At 43.0% G+C, this 25,588-nt stretch overlaps 1 protein-coding gene across 3 annotated transcripts in view; it reads right to left on the bottom strand.

Moving 5' to 3' along the window:
• The window catches only part of REEP3 (receptor accessory protein 3), a 181,746-nt gene that overhangs the window by 35,178 nt on the left and 120,980 nt on the right, over positions 1-25,588 (bottom strand). For all 3 annotated transcript variants that reach the window (XM_073685399.1, XM_073685400.1, XM_073685398.1), the window contains 3 exons: positions 16,709-16,785; positions 6,566-6,686; positions 2,814-2,927 (listed from right to left, as the gene is read on the bottom strand). In XM_073685399.1, coding sequence (XP_073541500.1) covers positions 2,814-2,927; positions 6,566-6,686; positions 16,709-16,776 — 303 coding nt within the window. In that variant the 5' untranslated portion in view covers positions 16,777-16,785. The remainder of the gene's footprint in view (positions 1-2,813; positions 2,928-6,565; positions 6,687-16,708; positions 16,786-25,588) is intronic.

The raw sequence follows: 25,588 nt of genomic DNA on the forward strand, positions 1-25,588 counted from the left end.
TTTACAGATAAAAATCTATGAAACCAATATTAGGTGAAGACAGACTTTCCCATTACTGAAAGAGGAAATGACAGTTGGAGCTTTTAGTATTCTATGGAGGGGGAGGAGTTAGAGGCGGAGACTGCAAGTTCCATAGAACTTTGAGCACCAACTGTCATCTCTCACAGTAATATTTATTTATTTTACTCATTTATATAGCGCCATTAATTCCACAGCGCTTCACAGACATCATCGGCACTGTCCCCATTGGGGTTCACAATCTACATTCCCTATCAGTATGTCTTTGGAGTGTGGGAGGAAACGGGAGGAAACCCACGCAAACACGGGGAGAACATACAAACTGCTTGCAGATGGTGTCCTTGGTGGGATTTGAACCCAGGGCCCCAGCGCTGCAAGGCCTATTCCAATATTAAAATCTGTACTCACTGAAGACAGATTGTACCCCGAAACTGAGAATTTTGAGAATGAATCATCAATCCAGGAGGAGAAAGAAGCAGATTTCTCTAATAAGTTGTACTACAAAGTTTCTTACGTTCACGTGTATTATTGAGTTATGAAGGAGGTTGTCCATATGCGTTATTAGGATTTATAGACCACAGAGATAGGAGGACTCATGGGGGATTTCATACTATCTGCCCAAGATGGGAGTTATTCACACACTGTAAAGCTGTCCTACAAGGATAACTACTCATCTAAAAGGACTACAATAAAACACCATATTTCCCTGCAGCATCAATTCGCAGATAGCAGCTACCCTCCTGCAATTCAGCTCTAACAAATACGCTGGGTGCATGAGATGGGCTCCTTTATGTAATGCATCTGTAGAGCCACCCAATGATTATTTTATGTGCTTCCACATACAGGAAACTGTTGTTCCCAATGTCCATTTTTCATGTACAGTACAGACCAAAAGTTTGGACACACCTTCTCATTTAAAGATTTTTCTGTATTTTCAGGACTATGAAAATTGTACATTCACACTGAAGGCATCAAAACTATGAATTAACACATGTGGAATTATATACTTAACAAAAAAGTGTGAAACAACTGAAATTATGTCTTATATTCTAGGTTCTTCAAAGTAGCCACCTTTTGCTTTGATGACTGCTTTGCACACTCTTGGCATTCTCTTGATGAGCTTCAAGAGGTAGTCACCGGAAATGGTCTTCCAACAATCTTGAAGGAGTTCCCAGAGATGCTTAGCACTTGTTGGCCCTTTTGCCTTCACTCTGCGGTCCAGCTCACCCCAAACCATCTCGATTGGGTTCAGGTCTGGTGACTGTGGAGGCCAGGTCATCTGGCATAGCACCCCATCACTCTCCTTCTTGGTCAAATAGCCCTTACACAGCCTGGAGGTGTGTTTGGGGTCATTGTCCTGTTGAAAAATAAATGATGGTCCAACTAAAACGCAAACCGGATGGAATAGCATGCCACTACAAGATGCTGTGGTAGCCATGCTGGTTCAGTATGCCTTCAATTTTGAATAAATCCCCAACAGAGTCACAAGAAAGCACCCCCACACCATCACACCTACTCCTCCATGCTTCACTGTGGGAACCAGGCATGTAGAGTCCATCCGTTCACCTTTTCTGCGTCGCACAAAGACACGGTGGTTGGAACCAAAGATCTCAAATTTGGACTAATCAGACCAAAGTACAGATTTCCACTGGTCTAATGTCCATTCCTTGTGTTCTTTAGCCCAAACAAGTCTCTTCTGCTTGTTGCCTGTCCTTAGCAGTGGTTTCCTAGCAGCTATTTTACCATGAAGGCCTGCTGCACAAAGTCTCCTCTTAACAGTTGTTGTAGAGATGTGTCTGCTGCTAGAACTCTGTGTGGCATTGACCTGGTCTCTAATCTGAGCTGCTGTTAACCTGCGATTTCTGAGGCTGGTGACTCGGATAAACTTATCCTCAGAAGCAGAGGTGACTCTTGGTCTTCCTTTCCTGGGTCGGTCCTCATGTGAGCCAGTTTCTTTGTAGCGCTTGATGGTTTTTGCAACTGCACTTGGGGACACTTTCAAAGTTTTCCCAATTTTTGGACCGACTGGCCTTCATTTCTTAAAGTAATGATGGCCACTCGTTTTTCTTTACTTAGCTGCTTTTTTCTTGCCATAATACAAATTCTAACAGTCTATTCAGTAGGACTATCAGCTGTGTATCCACCAGACTTCTGCACAACACCAACTGATGGTCCCAACCCCATTTATAAGGCAAGAAATCCCACTTACTAAACCTGACAGGGCACACCTGTGAAGTGAAAACCATTTCCGGTGACTACCTCTTGAAGCTCATCAAGAGAATGCCAAGAGTGTGCAAAGCAGTCATCAAAGCAAAAGGTGGTTACTTTGAAGAACTAGAATATAACACATATTTTCAGTTGTTTCACACTTTTTTGTTAAGTATATAATTCCACATGTGTTAATTCATAGTTTTGATGCCTTCAGTGTGAATGTACAATTTTCATAGTCATGAACATACAGAAAAATCGTTAAATGAGAAGGCGTGTCCAAACTTTTGGTCTGTACTGTATCTATGGCACAACGCTTCTATCACCTATGGGACTGGCACACGTCAGCCATGAAATCAAAATCATTACACTCCTAAAAATAACCAAAATAAGGTAAGTTGCTCGATAAACTAAACAAATTGTAAAATTCAACATCTTGCTGCTCAACTTCAGCATATTTAATAAGAAAATAAAGAACAGCTCAGTAGGCTGAAAGGTTTTGGAAATTAAGTAATCATCTAAACTGTGTTTTACAAGGAGAAATAATTATAACTGCGCGCTAACGAGTAATAAAGTGGGACGCTCACCTTCACAGCAGCGGTCACAGCAGCAGTAGCAGCAAGATTCAAGCCTTGCTTGCCAAAGTTCACCATTGTTTCATAGCCCTTTTCTTTGGCTTGAACGATGTACTCATCAATCTCCTGTTCAGGAAACATAGGACATCTGTTGTTACTCAGGACTATTAAACATATCAGATGCAATATCGAGGCCGCTTCACTTCTTACAATAAATGTGCTGCCGATAAGCCTACCCCTAGTGATATTCTCTCGAGTTTTGTTAAAGCGGTGTTCCCACAAACAAAACTGGTCACCAATCCATAGGAGATTTAGATGACAAACTGGCCAAACAAATGAATGGTCACCATTGTTTTACGAGAACAGAAGAAAAATAAAGTTGCACTCACCAATGGCGCATCGTTTTGAGCTTTTTTTATTCCAAAGTCAAGGCTACAATTGTTTCGCATCTAATTATGCTTCATCTGGTGAGCCAGTGGCGAGTGCTACTCATTTTTCTTTTATTCTCCTAATTTTTAGAGTCTTTTTAGAGTGTTCTCTTTCAACCAGAATTGCATACTCCAGTAGTATATACACTGCTCAAAAAAATAAAGGGAACACTTAAACAACAGAACATAACTCCAAATAAATCAAACTTCTGTGAAATCAAACTGTCCACTTAGGAAGCAACACTGATTGACAATCAATTTCACATGCTGTTGTGCAAATGGAATAGACAATAGATAGAAATTATTGGCAATTATCAAGACACCCTCAATAAAGGAGTGGTTCTGCAGGTGGGGACCACAGACCACATCTCAGTACCAATGCTTTCTGGCTGATGTTTTGGTCACTTTTCAATGTTGGTTATGCTTTCACACTCATAGCATGAGATGCACTCTACAACCCACAGAAGTTGCTCAGGTAGTGCAGCTCATCCAGGATGGCACATCAATGCGAGCTGTGGCAAGAAGGTTTGCTATGTCTGTCAGCGCAGTGTCCAGAGGCTGGAGGCGCTACCAGGAGACAGGCAAGTACACCAGGAGAGGTGGAGGGGGCCGTAGGAGGGCAACAACCCAGCAGCAGCGCCGCTACCTCCGCCTTTGTGCAAGGAGGAACAGGAGGAGTACTGCCATAGCCCTGCAAAATGACCTCCAGAGGGCCACGAATATGCATGTGTCTGCACAAACGGTTAGAAACCGACTCCATGAGGGTGGTATGAGGGCCTGACGTCCACAGATGGAGGTTGTGCTCAAAGCCCAACACCGTGCAGGATGCTTGGCATTTGCCACAGAACACCAGGATTGGCAAAGTCACCACTGGCGCCCTGTGCTCTTCACAGATGAAAGCAGGTTCACACTGAGCACATGTGACAGACGTGACAGAGTCTGGAGACACCATGGAGAGCGATCTGCTGCCTGCAACATCCTTCAGCATGACCGGTTTGGCAGTGGGCCAGTAATGGTGTGGGGTGACATTTCTTTGGAGGGCCGCACAGCCCTCCATGCGATCGCCAGAGGTAGCCTGACTGCCATTAGGTACCGAGATGAGATCCTCAGAACCCTTGTGAGACCACATGCTGGTGCGGTTGGCCCTGGGTTCCTCCTAATGCAGGACAATGCCAGACCTCATGTGGCTGGAGTGTGTCAGCAGTTCCTGCAAGATGAAGGCATTGAAGCTATGGACTGGCCCGCCCGTTCCCCAGACCTGAATCCGATTGAGCATATCTGGGACATCATGTCTCGCTCCATCCACCAACGTCACATTGCACCATAGACTGTCCTGGACTAAAGAATCCGCCAACTCCTGGTTTGGGAGGAGATCCCACAGGAGACCATCCGAAACCTCAGCAGGAGTATGCCCAGGCATTGTAGGGAGGTCATACAGGCACGTGGAGGCCACACACAATACTGAGCCTCATTTTGACTTGTTTTAAGGACATTACATCAAAGTTGGATCAGCCTGTAGTGTGTTTTTCCACTTTAATTTTGGGGGTGACTCCAAATCCAGGCCTCCATTGATTAATAAATTTGATTTCCATTGATGATTTTTGTGTGATTTTGTTGTCAGCACATTCAACTTTGTACAGAACAAAGTATTCAATGAGAATATTTCATTCAGATCTAGGATGTGTTATTTGAGTGTTCCCATTATTTTTTTGAGCAGTGTACTTACAATAGTGACGACCAGCTGATCTTTTGAAATGAATGGTCAACATTGTTACTGCACATATGGAAGGAGTCCACTAAAGTCCTGATCTTACAGAATGAGGCTCTGGCACAAGGGAACCAGGCTCCGCAGAGAACAGTCTTGAAAGAGGTTCCCATGTTCCATTCATGGTCTGTGGAAATACCAGCGAATGTACAGCGCCGGATAGGGGATAAATTATTGGGATCAACCATTTAAAGGACTGACTGACAGCATCCATGGTTGATCTTTAATAAAATGGTAGGTTTAGCTATCTTGGTGTGCATGGTGAAAGTCTCTGCAATCCTATAGAGTATCTTGCATGGGTCTTATTCCTTTTGATAGCACATGTGCAACTGTACCACCCAGTGTAGAGGGACACTTTAAAGCATCTCGCTCTTTAAGACCGCTCATTTCCTTATGCCGCTATTATGGGACATCACTGTCATTTATGGGACTTTCATTTACGAGCCAGAAAAGTCATTCTCAAAATTGCAATCAGTAAGTTATTCCCTTTTCTATGGTGGTTGACTTACTAATTTAGGAATAATCCTTTAATATCAGATGGTGGGGGAACAATGGACAGTGAACAGATGATTTTAGCATGTAAGGCTAAATGCCCACGATGCAGAAATGCTCCGGATTTTTCCTGAGCATTTCTGCATCTCCCTGGCAGAAAAAACGCATGCGGATTGTACATGCGTTTTTCCTGCCAGGGACAAGCTTAAGTAAAGCGTTTTTGCATGCATTTCCGCATGCGGGTTCTCAAGCGCTTTCCAAGCAATTTTAGCATCACTTGGAAAGTGCTTGACAACTTGGTCACACTATATAAATCCATGCAAGCAGCATGGATTTATATAGTGTGACCGTAAAAGAATGGTAAAAAATAAATATTATACTTACCTTCTGATGGCCCCCGGTGTCCTTATCCGATCCATCCGGTGTCCCCGATGTCTAGCGGTGGTCTAAAAGAACCTGCCATGACGTCAATTAGTCATGTGACGGGTCATGCGACCGCCGACGTCCGTGGTGGAGAAAATACCGTGCTTACGCAAAATAATTGGTAGTGCTGCGGATTCTTCCACAATGATAATCCGCAGCACAAATTTCCGCAGCATGGGCACACGCGGATTATCATTGGGGAACATGGCAGGCCTTCTAACCAAGCGATTTTTAAGCGTTTCTGCAGTGGAATTGCCGCTGCGGAAACGTTTAAAAAAACGCATAGTGGGCACACAGCCTAATACAAGAAACTTTTTGCAGAGGCTGCAGATTTAGCAAACTTTAACATGACATTTAACACATCACATGCCACGGAAACAGATGGCATGTATCATATTAAATGTCAAGTTGAAGTTTGCTACATCTGCATTTCATCGCATTGAATCAAATAGGTTTTTAGGGAGCAAATTTTAATTTGATGATAAAAGTAACTAGTGTTTTTCACCCACCATTACAAATGGTTAAAAAGTAGATGAGGGATTTTAAAAACTTTATCTTGCTTATTTGATAAAGTACAGGCCCATGCAACAAGAAGTTGTTTTTGTTGTCGGCAAACAGTCGCACACATTTTCTGTATCCATCAGATTACAACTTACCTTTTCTTTTTTGGAAAGAAGAGGGTGCAAAAACTTCCGATATAACAAGCTGGCACCTCTTGTATACGGAGATAATAACCAGATTACAAAACCAATCTTCAACTCGTAATACAAAGGAAACCTACAAGCAAGAAGAGAGCAGAATGTGGATTAATCTGAGATACCATTGCCCGTTCCTAGCATTTTATCCAGCCATCTATATTTTATAATACACAATCTTGTAAGCCAAAATGAAAATATATTCTATAAATTCACAGAAAGAAAAATGAAACCGCCAAATGGTTTACACAAGGAGTAAAAATAGATGAAATCTGTGATTATCTGAACCGCTGTTCAGTGTCTGGTACTGAAAGTATCAAGTAATGTGAGGTCAGATAAGGACAGCGAGTCAGAATACAGTAAGGAGAAAAAAAACATGCTGGAAGTCTGAACTATGTCGCGTACAGACGTGTTTTGATGAGTTTGTGAGAGACAGAGAGCGGCATCCAATTATATGTGGCATGCTCGATGACCTTGTCTCCTAGACTGCCTGGAGAGACGTGGCTGTTCTCCTAACTTGTCAGATTTTCAGATTCTTTCCTTCATCTCTTGTTTCTGGTCTCATGTGGATGTGAAGACACATTGAAAAAAAGTTCTGATATAAAAGAACCTCATAAAAAAAATTAATTCTAAGGCTAAAATGTCAATCGCACTTAATGCTCAGAAAATAATAATAATAATAATAAATAATAATAATAATCCTGCCAAAAATGGTCATGAGTCTTGGACAATTGACTGTCACTAATGGCATCAACTCATTCTAGCCAAATATTATTGCAAGAAGTAGGTAAAAAAATAAAACTTTTAAGTAATAGATTGAGTAAGGATTGACTCTTGTGCTAATTTCTGCCCTCTGGCTTTGAAAGTTGATACAAAGTATACTACTTATCAATGTAAAAGGTTGGACATTGACTTTTATGGTATCTACCTCTGTAGGTAGCACCCAAGAGATTGATTTGTCTTCTGGAGGAGAATTAAAAGGTGTTGTCCACTACATGGAAAACATTTTCTCAATCAGTGTTTTCCCCCAGTAAAATAACACTTAATACTCACCTCCGCTACCGTGTCGGCATTGGCTCTCTCGGGGATAACAATGTCAGGCGATCCCTGCACCCATCCAGAGTTGACTTCACTCTCCCAGCCTTCGGACAAATCAAACATCAAGAAGAATTGAGAGCAGCGACTACCACTCACTTCCTCTTGATGTCTGATCCATCCGAAGGTGGGTAGAGTGAAGCCAACGCTATATAAGTGAGCAAAATAAATAAAAAAAAAATAGTGCAGGCTCGCATTCCACCGGTCTTGCTGGAGTAGTAGGCACCTTTTTCATAAAGAAGCGAATGCCACTTAATGGATCCAGCGCCTCTTCTGAGTGCGCCCGTGTGCCATACCAGAAATGCTACTCCTGTTAGAGACTAGAGTAGCACTTATGACCATACAAAACACCAGCACATTTGATGGGTGGGCATAACCACTCCCCACTTCCGCTGAAATGATTCAAACTGGCAAAAAAATGTCAAAAGTATCCAAAAAATTTTGCAAGATGCAAAACTTTTGCACAAGTCTCCATTGGGCAAATTTTTAAACAATTTTCAAAAATTTTACGCTACTTTTCTGGAATGCTTTAATGAAGTTGCCCCATAGACTTGGATCTTTATCGACCCATTACTAACTGCTCAAATATTCCATTCTTCTCTAAGGGCGATAGGCTTTTACCAACCATCATAGAATCATAGATTGTTAGAGTTGGAGGGGACCTCCAGGGTCATCATGTCCAACCCCCTGCTCATTGCAGGATTCACTAAACCATCTCAGACAGAGGTCTGTCCAGCCTCTGTTTGGAGACTTCCATTGAAGGAGAACTCACCGCCTCTTGTGGCCGCCTGTTTCTCTTATTGATCACCCTCTCTAAAAAAGTTTTTTCTAATATCTAATCTGTATCTTCTCCGTCTGACACCTCTACAGTGTGACAGCCCTTGAGATATTTGTAGATAGCTATTAAGTCTCCTCTCTTTTGTAAGCTAAACATTCCCAAATCCTCTAACCGTTCCTCATAGGACATTGTTTGCAGACTGTTCCCCATTTTGGTTGTTCTTCTCTGAACTTGCTCCAGTTTCTTCATGTCTTTCTTAAGATGTGGTGCCCATTCATTACTATGAACCTCAAACAACAGTCTCTGAAGCTCGAAGACACAACCAACAGGATGCATATTTTTCCCCCCAAAAAAAACATCCTGCCAATTTACAACAGAAGTGAACAATTATATTTACTGAAGCTTTTCAAGTGCAACACATTTTTTTTGATACACATTGCATTGTGGTAGGCAATGGGCAGCAAAGGGGGGCTGTGTTTGGGCATTCTCCAGGTTCCCCAGTTTTGTCTGTACACCGTGCAGGGGGATATCTGGCCTAGCCTGGTTTTTTCTTGCTTTTTTAATTCGTGAAAGTCCCACTGCACTGACCGTCACTGATGCAGAGATGTTCGGTTGACTTCCATCATAGTGAACAGATGATATAGCTCCCAAAAGATATAATGGAGGCCAATTCTTCGCTGCAAACAGGAGGACATTACTTATAATGTGAGGCCCTCATGGGGAATTCCGAGTCTCCTAGGTCATAGGCAGTGTACACAAATATACCACGTTAGGTGCGTATTTAATGTAAACCAATGAATTAGATTTTTGATTTATAAACATATTAATACAAAGTGAACTCCACTGCAGAATAATTACAAAAATAGCTTCATAAACTGCTCAGATCTGCGATCTCTCGCTTCTTCGGCTTTATACCCTTACTCCCTTTATGTCAATGGAAGTGGTTCAAAATAATGGGGCTTTGCTAAAAGCCTTCCATAAGTCATATCCATAACCTCCATAAAGACATGTAAATATTATTTTTGGATAATTCCCAACACTCTGCTTTTCATTATCCACATTTTGTCCTTAACGTATACATACTGTAAATTAGAAAAAGTCGACCTGCGTAGAGAACTTGATGTACAGTAGAAGAAGCGGTAAACATCCCGTGTGAAGTCTGCCTGTATAAGTGGAAATGTACGCCCATGGATAAATAAAACATTCAGAGCTCTCCGTGTATTCTGGCTCCATGCTCAACATTGTGAAACACAGTCCTGGCAGGAAGAAGGACACATGAAATCAATTATGTATTGGGGTCCGCTGCCAAATCTGTTTTTCATGTATGATGCCGGCCCCAGGAAGACCAGGGAGGGTGTGTGTTATGTGTCCTGTACTTATGGAAACAAATGCTGGATAGAATTTCTAAACCTTCGTACGTGTCCTGGAAGGGAATACAATACATCTCTGTATGTGTAAAAGGAGCCGGTGAGACCTTCCTTCTATATAAAAATATTTTCTTTTTAGTGGGTAGCAAAACTTAAATCCTGCTCTGCAGAATACAGCTCCCCCGGGCAAACAGATTAACATGGAGACCCCCATTATTCAACAGGGGGTGAGTTTCAAATTATTCAGCAACTTAAGTAATCATACCCTGCATCTCACCAGCCATGTGAACGCATTGATGGGGAATGTGTTGTAGGCCTAGGTCCAAACCCTTCACCATGTAAATATAGAAAACATCATTGCTTGAGCTGAAATTCTCTAAGTTAGAGGTGCGCCAACCATTTGTGCAGCCTCATAAGACCTTGATAAATGCCATTAGGCTGAATGGGACTATGATAAAGACTTTGATCTGTGGCTCAGCAGTATTGTGGTGCTCTACGTGTACTCCTCCCTGTTTATAACAGAAAACATGACATATCGCTAGACTGCTCCCAAGATAGATACCATTAGAACCGGATGAACCCCACTGATAGGAAAAATAGACAATGAGGAGCATGTTGCACTATCAAGTACCATGCAATGTGAAATTTAGGCTCCAAACAACACCTCCAATATAGATCAGTTTTAGAAGATGGCCACCGGACAGGTCCTCGACGGGAAATATGTATCATCAAGGTTGGTAGCCTTTGTGATGCAAGCTGGGAAAAGCAGACTCCAGCAGGTATAGTGTTGATAGGGCCTGTCAGGGCCAGGTTTACGAGCAGTCAAAGAGATGGGTAGGACTGGCTGCTCACATATCCCTACCTCGGGGCGTGGTACAGCAGATAAAAAGGAGAAAAGCTGTCTCATTCACTGTCTGAGTGGAGGTGTGCACACCTCCAGTGGGGTCTGTCTTTGCTGAGGACTAAAGAGCTGTACACTAACCCACATTAGGACCATTTACTTTATGTTTTCACTTTGTGCCCGAAAAGGCTATTTTGTTTTGTTATCCTGAGAGGTTTTAATAAACTAGCCTGGACGATTTACTGAAACTGCTTCCCGTGCCTACCTAAAAACGCCACCGAGTGAGTAGAAATCTTACACACCCTAAAAAGTTCACTTAATTTCTAAAGATATATTTATTATGGAGAGGAGAACGCTGGCCTTTTTGTTGCCTCTACTTTGCTTGATCGGAAGTACCAGTCAAGTGTACTAATACACAGTGTGAATATGGATGCATCTCACTAAATTAGAATATCATCAAAAAGTTACATTTATTTCAGTTCAATACAAAAAGTGAAACTCATTATATAGAGTCATTACACACAGAGTGATCTATTTCAAGTGTTTATTTCTGTTAATGTTGGCGATTATGGCTTACAGCCAATGAAGACACAAAAGTCATTATCTCAGTGAATTAGAATACTTTATAACAGCTTGAAAATGTTTTTAAAATCCGAAATGTTGGCCTACTGAAATGTATGTTCAGTAAATGCACTCAATACTTGGTCGGGGCTCCTTTTGCATCAATTACTGCATCAATGCGGCAATGTGGCATGGAGGGATCAGCCTGTGGCACTGCTGAGGTGTTATGGAAGCCCAGGTTGCTTTGATAGCAGCCTTCAGCTCGTCTGCATTGTTGGGTCTGGTGTTTCTAATCTTCCTGTTGACAATACCCTATAGATTCTCTATGGGGTTAAGGTCAGGCGAGTTTGCTGGCCAATCAAGCACAGTGATACTGTTGTGTGTAAACCAGGTATTGGTACTTTTGGCAGTGTGGACAGGGGCCAAGTCCTGCTGGAGAATGAAATTTCCATCTCCAAAAAGCTTGTCGGCAGAGGGAAGCATGAAGTGCTCTAAAATGTCCTGGTAGACGGCTGCGCTGACTTTGGTCTTGATAAAACACAGTGGACCTACACCAGCAGATGACATGGCTCCCCAAACCATCACTGATTGTGGAAACTTCACACTGGACCTCAAGCAGCTTGGATTGTGGCCTCTCCACTCTTCCTCCAGACTCTGAGACCTTGATTTCCAAATGACAATTGGAACTCTGGGACCTTGTGGAGTGTGTCAATGACTGCCTTCTGGACATCTGTCAACTCACCAATCTTCGCCATGATTGTGGAGCCTACTGAAACAGACTAAAGGGACCTTTTTAAACGCTTAGGAAGCCTTTGCAGGTGTTTTTTGTTAATTATTTTAATTTACTGAGATAATGATTTTTGTGTTTTCACTGGCTGTAAGCCATAATCATCAACATTAGCAGAAATAAACACTTGAAATAGATCACTATGTTTGTAACGACTCTATATAATATATGAGTTTCACTTTTTGTATTGAAGAACTGAAACAAATTAACTTTTTGATGATATTCTAATTTAGTGAGAAGCACCTGTATATGTCCATAAGATTCTGGATATTTGCACGTCACCCACAGACACTAGAGATTAGACTTGAAATGGCTAGTCTACCGTAGACACTGACGACATATCGATAGGGTCTGACCTTGATACCTTGAATGAAGATGCCAAGCACTTAATCCCTGGGTTGCAATTATGTTCAATTAAGTGGACATTGTTGTGCTGTAGTTCCTACACAGTGCCAGGTCAGGAGGGGCACGGTGCCAAGGACAATGAAAGAAAGAAGAAACAGAGGGGCCTCTATGCCGGGAAAATAAAAGGTTTGTTCCCTCTCTTACAGCTTTGTGAGCTTTTTCAGTCTGATAGATATAAGTAAGTTACTATAGTAACTTGCTTACATCTATCAGACTTAAAAAGCACTGAGGAGGAGGGGAGAGAGTTTATTAGGACCATACTTTTGTACGCCATTCTTAAAGGGAACCGGTCATCAGATTTTCACAATATCAAGTACTATCACCACCTTTACCGCCTGTTTTACAGTATGCTAGGAAGATGTACAGTCGTGTAAAAAAGTGTTTGCCCCCTTCCTGATTTCTTATTCTTTTGCATGTTTGTCACACTTTGAATGTGGGATATATGGGAATAGAGGCGCTTAGTAGGTAGGTCAGTAGGACCTGCTGCGAAAAAGCAGCTGCCAGGAGCGAGAGTCACTGGCCGGGACTAAGCTCCTCCGCACAGGACCCAAGGTCACACCGCGGCTCCTGCTCCAAGCCTGTAAGTAAGCCTCCTTACCAAAAACCTTCATCTCAACACGGCAGGACGCCGTTCATCACACATACGCCACCGCCGCACCGCAGGCACGATCTCCACGTACTCACAGGGTACTGAGAGCGCTGCTCTACACCTCCACATTGATATCAGTACTACAACTCCTGTCCCCCTGCTACACGGGACCAACGCTAAACACCAGCTACATCGGCAGCATATTCCTCTGGTAATCTACACCGGATAAGGTCCATGTGACAAACAGTCACTCCAACCACCAGAGGCCCTCGTTATAAGCTCAGCTCATCTGGGGATCAGCACCCAGATATCTCAGCATACGCCAGTGTCATTTTCAATAGGTATCTGTTAACCTTCTACCCTTTCCTTTTCAGGCACAAGCATTTATTCCTTTAACCTTGTCACCTTAATTGCAGCCTGCACTACTTCGCCATCTCACCTGAAGTGACCTAAGGAACGCTACCCTCTTCAATACCAGTCTCATCTACCATACTTGGGTAACCACTTTCTTCAGTTCAATATAAAATCCGGCTTGGTGTTTGCAGTCTTTTAAACTCTCTGTTCACCTTTATTTTCATCACCTGAACCATCCTACCAGCCCCCAAGGGCCAAAAACCTCTTCCCCTTTTCAGCCACCAGCTATATATAGTGTAGCCTGTACGTAAATACCCACCCTGTCACGAAATAGGCAAGCTCACTCCTATTCTCTCTCCTTTTCCACTAGGGGACGAACGACACAAAGCCCTAAACAGGGATCCATCGAGGCAACCACCATACAATGAAATATATGCCATACCCTGTATTTTACTAGCATCTATTTTTAAAAACAATTTTTAAGAACCTCTTTTTAATCCAATTTATTCTTCAATAAAAATCATATTTATTTTATTTATTACATCTACTTAACTTCATTTGGTCATTGGCCCAGCATGAATTATTATATTTTTAAATACTTGACAAAGATAACACAAGTAAACACAAAATGGAGTTTTTAAATGAAGGTCTTTATTACTAAGGGAAAAAGAAATCCAAACCTACAGGGCCTTGTGTGAAAAAGTGATTTTAGCTGTGGTTTATCACATCTAAGAGGAGTTCAATTTCCCTAGCCACACAAAGGCCTGATTACTGTCACACCTGTTCTCAATCAAGAAATCACTTTAATAGAACCTGCCTGACAAAGGGAAGTAAATCAAAAGATCCTCAAAAGCTAGACATCATGCTGCGATCCAAAGAAATTCAAGAACAAATGAGAAACAAAGGAATTGAGATTTATCAGTCTGGAAAAGATTATAAAGCCATTTCTAAAGCTTTGGGACTCCAGCGAACCACAGTGAGAGCCATTATCCACAAATGGCGAAAACATGGAACAGTGGTGAACCATCCCAGGAATATCCGGCCGACCAAAATTACCCCAAGAGCGCAGAAACAACTCAACCAAGAGGTCACAAAAGACCCCACAACAACATCCAAAGAGCTGCAGGCCTCAGTTAAGGTCCGTGTTCATGACTCCAGTATAAGAAAGAGACTGGGCAAAAATGGCATGCATGGCAGAGTTCCAAGACGAAAACCACCGCTGAGCAAAAAAAACAAAGGCTCGTCTCAGTTTTGCCAGAAAACATCTTGATGATTGGCAAGACTTTTGTGAGAATATTCTGTGGCCTGAAGAGACAAAAGTTTAACTTTTTGGAAGGTGTATGTCCCATTACATCTGGCGTAGAAGTAACACAGCATTTGACAAAAGGAACATAATACCAACAGTAAAATATGGTGGTGGTAGTGTGATGGTCTGGGGCTGCTTTGCTGCCTCAAAACCTGGAAGACTTGCTGCGGTAAATGGAACCATGAATTCTGCTCTCTACCAAAAATCCTGAAGGAGAATGTCCAGCCATCTGTTTGTGACCTCAAGCTGAAGCGCACTTGGGTTACGCAGCAGGACAATGATCCAAAACACGCAAGCAAGTCCACCTCTGAATGGCTTAAGAAAAACAAAATTAAGACTTTAGAGTAGCCTAATCAAAGTCCTGACCTTAATCCAATTGAGATGCTGTGGCATGACCTTAAAAAGGCAGTTCATGTTCGGAAACCCTTCAATGTGGCTGAATTACAACCATTTTTAAAGATGAGTGGGCCAAAACTCATCCAGAGCGTTGTAAAAGACTCATTGCCAGTTATTGAAAATGCTTGATTACAGTTGTTGCTGCTGCGGGTGGCCCAGCCAGTTATTAGGTTTAGTGGGTAATCACTTTTTCACACAGGTTTGGATTTCTTTTTCCCTTAAAGCGCACCTGTCAGCAGGATTGTGCTCCGTAAACTACACACACTGTCAGGTGGGCGACAGTACACTGATTAATATGATACCTTGGTTGATGAAATCAGTCCTGTGGTTCTTGTGTAATCTTTACTTTCAGTTTGGAGATAATGATATGCTCGTGCTCCGGGGCGGCCTGTGGGGGGCGCTCTATCTGGTGCTCTGCTTACATATTCATCTGTATGCTCTTATGACAGCTCACTGTGCAGTCACTGACCTGTCTCCTATTTTACCTAGCCCCGCACTACTAGATGCATTATGTAAAATAGGAGGCAGGTCAGTGAAGGCACTGTGAGCTGTCATAAGAGCACACAGATGAATATGTAAGCACAGCACCAGATAGAGCGCCCCCCACAGGCCACCCCGAAGCACAAGCATTTCATTATCTCCAAACTGAAAGTAAAGATTACACAAGAACCACAGGACAGATTTCATCAACCAAGGTATCATATTAATCAGTGTAACGGCGCCCACCTGACCGTGTATGTATCCTGCTGACAAGTGTGCTTTAATAATAAAGACCTTCATTTAAGAACTGCATTTTGCATTTACTTGTGTCATCTTTGTCTAATATTTAAATTTGTTTTGTGATCTGAAACATTTAAGTGTGACAAACATGCAAAAGAATAAGCAATCAGGAAGGGGGAAACAATTTTTTTCACACCACTGTATATGAATCTCAAACCCCCACTGTATAGCCCAAAAATATCTTATAATGCCTCCGCACAGTCCGGTCCGATGGGCATCTCTGATCTTAATGCGACGCCTCTCCTTTGGTTGCAAACGCTGTCTTCCTTCCCTGCTTCATGTGGATGACGTGTCCTATGTCATCCACTCAGTGTATCCTAATCGTGCTCCTGCGCAGGTGTACTTCTCTCTCAGCAAAGTGCTGTAATACGCATGTGCAGACTTAACGCCAGGGTCATTAGCACTCTCCCAGTTCATGCGCATTACAGTACTATGTTCAGTCATACTGAGGGCACAGCGAAATTCTCCTGCACAAGAACACGATTGGGGGACATAGGATGCGGCATCCACATTAAGGCGGGAAGGAGGATGGTGTTTGGGACCAGAGAGGAGGAGTGTGATCAAGACCAGAGATACCCATTGGATTGCTCCCTTCCATTAAGCATGGCCCACTTTGTTAGGAAAGTAGAGTGAGCATCAGAAAAAAAGCAACAAAAATAAATAAATCATAAATTATTGCACAATATACAAGTTTTTTAAGCCAGAACACCAGCATTGGGGTAATAATAATATAGTCCCCCCAATGTCATCTTAGTCAATAGAATAGGCACCATGAAACCATACTGTGCACCAAAGCAATAGGCAGTTGTCTAAAGCACGTTAGTCAAGTAATTATGGGAACTTACCAGGATATTGTTAAATCCGCTAATGTTTCTGTCACAGTGTAAAGGGCAAAAACAATCCAATACATCATCCAGCGTACCTAGAAAACAAGGAAACCGACAAATGTCACATTTCACTGCTGCACTGAATGCTAAGTGCTCCAGTCCAAATGTTCTCAAATAACAAAGAACATTATGTAAGGTCATCACCATAGCTGAACATCGCTCTGGAGAAAAGCACTTTAAAAATAATTGATAAAAAATAATAGTATATATTATAATGTATATAGAGATGTGACATGCAGAAGTAGTGCTGTTGCTTCCAAAGCATCCAGCAACTGTTACAAATAACACAAGCACAGGAGACAGGAAGTGTTGTGCTTCAGAAACATCCAGCAACTTGAGGGGTTAATACGGTCACAGGAGACAGTGAGTGTTTTAGCAGAGCCCCAAGGGGGATTGTGGGGAACTTGTTATTGTAGTCTGGCTGAAGCCGAAGAGAAAGGTGGTGGTGTGTTATCTGGATCTGACAGAAGACAACTGAACAGGATTCAGATCAGGAGATAAACTCCCTGAACTAACAGTGCAGAGTATTATCGGGCAGGAAGATAAGGATTGAAAGGAATTGTGTCACAGGGATCATCTCCCTCATCAAACCCACCCTCCATCTCCATGCAGGATAAAGAATGCTGTGTACTATTGTGTCCTTGTGAAGGAAAAGCCTGTGGTTGTGTATGCATAGAAGTATGCTGCGAAGAGATCTAATCTATGCTACTGAAGAGACTGTAATACTGCGCCTTGTGAAGAAACTACTGTATTGTCACTGGAGCCGGTTGCTCAAGAAACTCAGACTGTACTGTAATGAAGATTGTTGCTGTAATGTCCCTGAATTGCACTGACCGTGCTTCAGATTAAATTCCACTGTTAAACTGTTGAAAAAGACTCTTGCCAGAGGTGTCTGGTCAGCAATTGAATCTATTGTGTGCCTGAGAGAAGCTGCAGCCTATGCTCGTCCTGAGTAACGGTTCCCCCAGGATTCCAAAGAATTCATGAAACCCGTCTCGCATATTATATATATTTTAATCGCAGTGATGATGTAGTTTCTGCATGGCGACCATTTAGATAAAAATGGCCCTAGAAGCAATAAATGGGCGATGTGAGGATGCCAGAGCTGTCTTTTGATACAGCTCAGAGGAGTCCCAAGTGGAGAACACCCCTATATAGTGTCCATATTGCCTAATGGGGCAACTTTTAAACTCCTGTGGAGGCTACATAGTACGGAGGACAAAACCACCCACTTTGCTTTAATAAAAAAAAAACATACATATAAACGCCCCCACCACCACCATGGGGGAACCATAATTACAAAGTGTTAGGCTTTTTTCACATGTCCAGTTGACATCTGTCTAACACATCCACTAGTAGGGAAAAAAATAAAAACAAAATATTAACTGGAGCAAAAGCAGATGCAAAATGGAATCCAAAGTCTCTGTTTTAACAAATCCATTTCAAAGCGGACACTCTCATTTCGGTTTTGCATCTGTAGTTATTCCATTAGTAACTGACCCATTTTTACTAGAGGGGTCTATGAACACCTGTAGTGTTCTGGGCAAGCGCAGGATGGATGCAATAACACATGCCATGTCGGATGCTCATTTGTTATGATAAGTTTCCTATAGACTTTAATGTTACAAAATACAAATCCATTTTCTGTTATCTTAGCCAGAAAAAAAACAACTTAGCTTTCAAAAAGAGGAAATAAGTAGAGGAAAGGAATAAGTGTCTATATCAATTTTTCTTACCCATTTACTGGGTAGTGGCTGCTATTGGGTATGGCAGTTCAGCTCCTATGCACTTTAATAGAAGATGAGATGCAGTACCCAAGAACGGCCATGATACAGTGTAGGAAGGCTGTGGTGCTGAGTATTATCTACATCCAACCGCCAGTGGCGCTGATGACAGATGATCGGGTGCAGTTTTCGGACACCCACAGATCTGATTTTCATGAACCACCCTTACGATACGTAATCAATAGCCAAGTAGTGGACAACCCCTTTAAGGAACCATTTACTTAGAAAATTACAATTTAGACAGCTCTCCCCCTATAATCTGGCACATTTCTATATTTAAAAAAAAGAAAGAAAGCTGTGCAGCTAGTAATCCTGGTACAGGGAGATATACATCATAATATTTGAGTGTAATATTGTCATTTTCTCCCAGTTCTGAATTAGGTTTTACACATCACTGAATAAAAGCCCTGCAATTAAATTGCTTCAAGCTAAAGTATTCAGCAGAGCCAGAACTGTGACTGAGAAACAGGCAAGAAATATAGCTGAACGACATGCGGAGAAAACAAGTCGCTACACAGAAAGCCCCCAGGATATAATTGGATTGTCTATTTTTTAATGTCACATTTTACAAATAAAACCTACAATATGGAGGGGGGTTCAAAACGTGTCATTTCTTAATCAAATCCGTTTCAGTGTCGCGCGACTTTAGGATGCATAACAGGTTTAGGCCACATTTAGAGATTTGGATTCCGCACCTAAATCCTAACAGAAACCGATAAGGTTCCGCAGTGTGTCACGCAGTGCCTTGGGACTGTGGGCGCTAACCAGGTGCCTAGAACTAGGGGTGCCCTAGTCTATCCCTGTCCCCTGGATTACTCCTAAAGGTGGAGATGCCGAGGTCAACTGCCTTGCTATGCTCCTATAACAACCCTCATCTGTCCCCTCCCCCACTCAGAGGTGGAAAGCAAAAGTATATAGGATAATACTAACCAGACAAACAAGGGAAGACAGACACTGATGAATGAAAATAACTATCATACAAAATACACTCACCAAACAGAGTGGAACACAGGGGAGTTAAAGAATGGAGAAACCAAATAGAGGATGAGCACATAAACAAAACTCCAAGCAACAATCTCCTGAACAAATCTCCAAACTCCAACCATGAACTACACCTCCAACTCCTAACCAGGCAGTAAGAACTAACACTGGCTATTTTTTAGTGACAGAGGCAGAGTATATAGCAGAGGGGAGTGGTCAACACTGAACAGCTGAGACAATCCAGGTAGGAAAGCTTCAGGAGCTTCAATTGAACAGATTAACCCTTGCACTGGCAGCCAGCAAAATACCCGCACTGTTTAATAAGATGGATGAAGTACTTCTAACCAGTGCATGAGTTCATGAAATCAGACACCGTGATCTTCTGGCCCCTGTCTGTTGCGGTATCCCCGTGACACAATGCAAGTGAATGCTTTATACATGCTCTGGGTGGAGTAAAAAATATATAGAAAAAATCCTCAGCATATTTATTATTACAAAACAGTGTACATCGACCTGCCAGAAAAATCATTGAGAATTTGCCATGAGAACATTCTTACTTTGCAGTCATCCTGCACTGCTTCAAATAAGTGTTTACTCCAGAGTTTTCATCCATATTTTGTTACTTGCTACCGGAATCAGTTTATGGAAACACATCATCCAGAAATAACCGAGACTGAGGGAGCAGCTATAATGTTTCTGTTGCTGTGGGACCACAAAATTCCATGCATTAAGTGGGTCGACATTGATTTCAATGGGCATGGTGTAATGATTTTTGTTCCTCTGTGGTACCATTGTAGAGAAATTATACACTTGCTGCCATGTTTCCCTGTAGATAATAGTTGAATCGATAGGTGTACTACCCGAGGAACACCTTGTGATCAGCCTATTTTGTCAAAAGCAAAGAGACCCTTTAATCTCAGAAGGTAATCTCCCCTAAAGTTCTCTAGGACAAATTACAATCCCTAGTGTTAAGACTGTTCCACTATGTCAATCACAAAGACACCGAACAAGCAGAGGATGTGGCACGGATTCTAGGAAAGTAATCAGTCTGCTAGCAGTTTATATAAACTATACTACTAAAGAGGGAAACCGTGTTCGTACCGAGATTTCAGTGTTGAAAAATTATAAAACCATACTGCACAATGGGGTTGATTCATTATTACATCTAAGGGCCATACATATTAGAGAAAAGTCAGCTGAACCCGCCAATTTCAGCTAACCATCCAATGAGTATCGGGGCCTCCCAACTCTCTCCCCACAGATGGTGTTCAGGTTAAGTTGATTTTCAACTTCCTCATTAAAAGTGCATTATTGCTTGGTAAAGTGCCCATCATGTCTAGCAGCCATATCCTCCTTCTCCTCCTGCTTCCTCAAGCTCAATGTGGACAAAACTGAACTCATCATCTTACCCCCATCTCGCATATCTTTCCCCTGTACCGACAATCCACTGCCTCGGAGTAACCCTTGACTCTGCCCTGTCCTTCAAACCCCACACCCAAGCTCTCGCCACCTCCTGTCGCCTCCAGCTCAAAAATATTTCCAGAATCCGTCCTTTCCTCAACCCTAAATCTACTAAACTGCTTGTGCATGCCCTCATCATCTCCCGCCTCGACTACTACAACATCCTCCTCAGTGGCCTACCTGCTAGCACTCTCACACCCCTCCAGTCCATCCTTAACTCTGCTGCGCGACTAGTTCATCTCTCTCCGCTACTCCTCTGCTACCCCCCTTTGCAAATCCCTTCACTGGCTCCCAATTGCCAGCGTATCCAGTTCAAACTACTAACACTGACCTAAAAAGCCATCCATAACCTCTCTCCTCCATACATCTCTGAACTAATCTCCCGATATATTCCCTCACGTATTCCTTCTCTCCTCCATACTTACTCGTTCCTCACGCAATTGCCTCCAAAATTTCTCCCGAATATCCCCCATCCTATGGAATTCTGTGCCTCAACACGTCCGATTATCCGCCACACTTGGATCTGTGGCACCCCAGGGGGTCTGGTTGCCACAGTGGTAGCAATACCATGTCTGAGAGCAGGCAGGAGTTTCCTGGTCAGGAGTGCTTTACATGCATCACCTCCTGCCCCAGGCCAGGAAGGGGAGGATCCAGCCCTTTATAAACTGGATCTGGGGCGGGGTTAGGTAGTAGTTCCAGAGACAAGGACAGAGCAGCAAAGCAAGGAGCCCTGTAGGCAAGACAGGAGCAGAGAGCCAGGGACGGGAGCGATTAGAGCTCGTCCTGGCTGGAGACACCACGAACCGGACACCGGAGTCCGAGGCTGTGGGGATTATACGCCCAGCAGCAGAAACCACACGGCAGGGGATTTCAGGTCCTCTGGCCATAGGAAGCCCGGAGGCTCAGCCACACGAAGGGGACCGGTGCCGCCACAGAGGAGCGAGGAATACCAAGTGCCCAAGTCGCCAGCCATACGGGTGAGCACCACACGGTACACTCAGGGACGTGGGCTACCACACGACTACAGCAGGGTAGTCAGAAAGAGTACAGTCAGAAATGCAGGCCAGCGGAACTCTTAGTTTGCTCTCAGACCGGCCAGGCCTCCACTGCTAGCCAGTAATCCCAGCGGGACCTTAATAATTGCCATCAGTAAAGGCCCTGAACTGCACTGCCAAGACTGAGTCGTTACTACTGCTCCCGTGCCCAACCACCACCATAATTCACCTGCGCTGCCCTGAAGCTTCACTCTTCCTGTGGGGAGTTATACTACACTTGCTGCGCATATCACCAGCTTCAGTGGACTGCTCCGCAGCGGCGGTTCTCCATAACCGCAATCCACAGGTGGCGTAGTCGGACTATATAAACCTATACACAGACTGCCACTGGTTTGACCGCCCTGGGTCACGGACCGGGTCGCCGCCATGGTGCCTACAACCCCCAGCATCCAACAAGGCCCGGATCCGGGTTCCCCCGCACTGCCCAGGGGGCGCGTCAGATCCTTCAGACGGAACCTGAAAACCCATCTCTTCAAACAAGCTTACAGCCTGCCATGACCTTGCTTGATGCCACCCCAACAACACTGGAGCTACTGCCACCCCTCAACCTACTGTCTCCTTCCACATTCCTGTAGAATGTAAGCTCACAAGGGCAGGTCCTCCTCCCTCTGTACCAGTCCATCATTGTTAGTTTGTTTACTGTAAGTGATATCTGTATTTGGTATGTAACCCCTTATGTACAGCACCATAGGATCAATGGCGCTATATTAATAATAATAATAATAATAATAATAAAGTGTTAAAGAGTAGGGGGGGAAATCGGGAGAGACAGCTGTTGGATGAACAAGCCACTCAAAAGTTACGAAGGTAATGTGGACATCTTTAAAGGGTTCGCACCAAAATGTGAAGCCATATCCTTGGAAAACCAAGATATGGCAAAAGGAACAGTGTAACATGTAGCAATATGTGTCACACAGGGGTGAGTTACTGAATAATTCTGCACATTTACGGTCTGTCTATATAGAGGTAAGCTATATTTAAGGGTTTATGGACAAAAGATGGATAAGTCCAGCTCCATGAACATGCAATTCTATTATTTAGTAGGTAGACACAAAACAGAGGACATACATTAAATTTCGTCATGCTAACATCTACGCGTTTCAGGTGCTCAACCAAGCTTAGTCATGAAACGCGTAGATGTTATTAAGCATGAAGATTTTAATGTATGTCATTGTTTTGTATCTACTGTAAGGTGCCTGTAGGACACCTATTGGATGGGAGATAAACATGGAGCAATGCTTTAGTACATCTAGGATTAAAAGGGATTAATTGGTCATAACATGTTGCTTATGAGAAGCTGCTCACCATATCTCCACCCCTGGGTGTGGTTCACTTGCTAAAATGAGACCTGTTTGTCTCACACATGGCTGTGTGTGTGTATGGAGGTGTGCAGACCTCCTGGATTGACTGCCTTTGCTAAAGGACTAAGAAGCTAGACTCCAAGCCAGGCGGGCTAACCAGCACTATTGTATGGACTTGATAACTTATGTTTTACTTTGTACCGGACAAAAGTTTCTATTTAAGTTTTCCTGTGATGTGGTTTATGAGGACTGAAATAAACCAGCCGGCCTTTAAATAGAAATAGTTTCTGCAATACCTCAGATCGCTCCTAAGCGAGTAGCATTGTTAGATTACTTACTGAATAAAAGAAGATTGCGTGTTCGTAGAGCTGGACATATCCTTCGCTTGTCGGTACTGCTGCGCCTTGGCAGAGATGCTGTCCGTGCTCCGGACTGCAGTGGGATTTTACAACAGTGAGCTGGATGCTCATACTGCTTTAAAGGGTTTATACCTATTTCACAGAAGGATGAGAATTTCCTAATCACTAGGGGGTCCAACCACTTGGATTTCCCACTGATCTTGTGAATTGAATGAAAGATCTAGCGTGCCCACCTCAGTTCCATCCATTCTTAATGCGCAACACACAGTTATCTTCAATATGTTCATTGAGAATGAACGGTACAGAAGTGCACATGCTCGACCTCAGGTCCAATCAGACGGGGTTCTTGGGATCAGTGGCGGTTCCAGCAGACGGACCATAAGTAATCAGGAAGTAATCTACCTATTCCACGGATAGCGGATTACTTCACATCTTGGTACAAAACTTAGCCTACAACTCTCCAGCTCACCTGTGTGGCAAGTTTCACACATCTTTTAGTTACTTTTCCTTATGCCATCTCTTGGTTAGCTTTACATGGTATTTTGCACATTTTAAGCCACACTTTGTTTTTGAAGCTATATAGTGAGGAACAAAAAATGTCTAAAATGCATAACCAATCTGCCCCAAGTCATGTATAACAGCTTTTTGGAGCAAAATGAGCCAAAGTTAATTTTCCAAAAAGGACTTCACTTTACACATTATGAGAATATTTTCTCAGTTATGATGTTGATAGTGAAGGGAACAGGTTTTTATAGCTTTAAGTCCATGAAGGCCTTACACTCTCTTCATAAGAAAAGTAGCTTAAAATACAAGGTGAACAATTAAAAAATTATTTTTCAATATTTAGCTCACATTAGAAATGAGACTGGGACGTCAGACAGCGGTTCTAGCTTCAGGCTTTGATTGCTTCTTCAATTATTTAAAAATCTATTACCTGGAACTGTTTAAAAGCACAAGATTCCCATATTTCGCTGTCAGCAATAAAATATTCATGGGACAAACCACATACTGAATTTTCTCTTTTGCATATGTCATTTTCATAAATAGGAGAATAAATGCAAAAGTATACAGCTGACAGCTAAGACTTTTTTTTATAAAAAAAAAAATTCCTCATCATTGAAGAAAGGACCAGCAAAAAAAACAAAACAAAATTGTAGAGATTAGATTCTAATCTTTTAGACATTTATAATAACTGGGTCCCAAATTTGAAAACTACAGTAGTAACTTAAAGGGCTAGTCCACTTTCAGAATACTCCTCTCCATCATTCGCCTTCCATCCCGTCTTTTACTTTGTACATTTGTGTAAGTGACTCCTGTGTATTCTGTTGAGATCTGGCTGTTAGGACAGTCATATGGGTCTCTGGCTTTCCAGCTTCCAGCCCTGTCCACAGGATGCCATCAGGCTCAGCGTCTACATCGCATGAACAGACCAAGCAGCAGAAATCATATGGGAGAACAGCTCAATTCCCCAATCAGCACCTCCACACCTTAAACTTATATCTAACAATAAATCAACTTGCAGCCAAAAGGGTGTTCTTCAATCCAGAGTGAGGCGGCTGTGCGCCGTGTCTGGCGTAGCAGAGCCAGCTGTGCGCCGTGTCTGGCGTAGCAGAGCCAGCTGTGCGCCGTGTCTGGCGTAGCAGAGCCGGCTGTGCACCGTGTCTGGCGTAGCAGAGCCGGCTGTGCGCCGCGTCTGGTGTAGCAGAGCAGACTGTGTCGCGCTGCGTCTGGTGTAGCAGAGCAGACTGTGCGTCGCGCTGCATTTGGTGTAGCAGAGCAGACTGTGCGTCGCGCTGCATCTGGTGTAGCAGAGCAGACTATGCGTCACGCTGCGTCTGGTGTAGCAGAGCAGACTATGCGTCACGCTGCGTCTGGTGTAGCAGAGCAGACTATGCGT

The sequence above is a fragment of the Phyllobates terribilis genome, unplaced genomic scaffold, assembly GCF_046119375.1.
Source record: "Phyllobates terribilis strain yellow unplaced genomic scaffold, ASM4611937v1 Scaffold_5__5_contigs__length_657084704, whole genome shotgun sequence".
Taxonomy (NCBI): Eukaryota; Metazoa; Chordata; class Amphibia; order Anura; family Dendrobatidae; genus Phyllobates; species Phyllobates terribilis.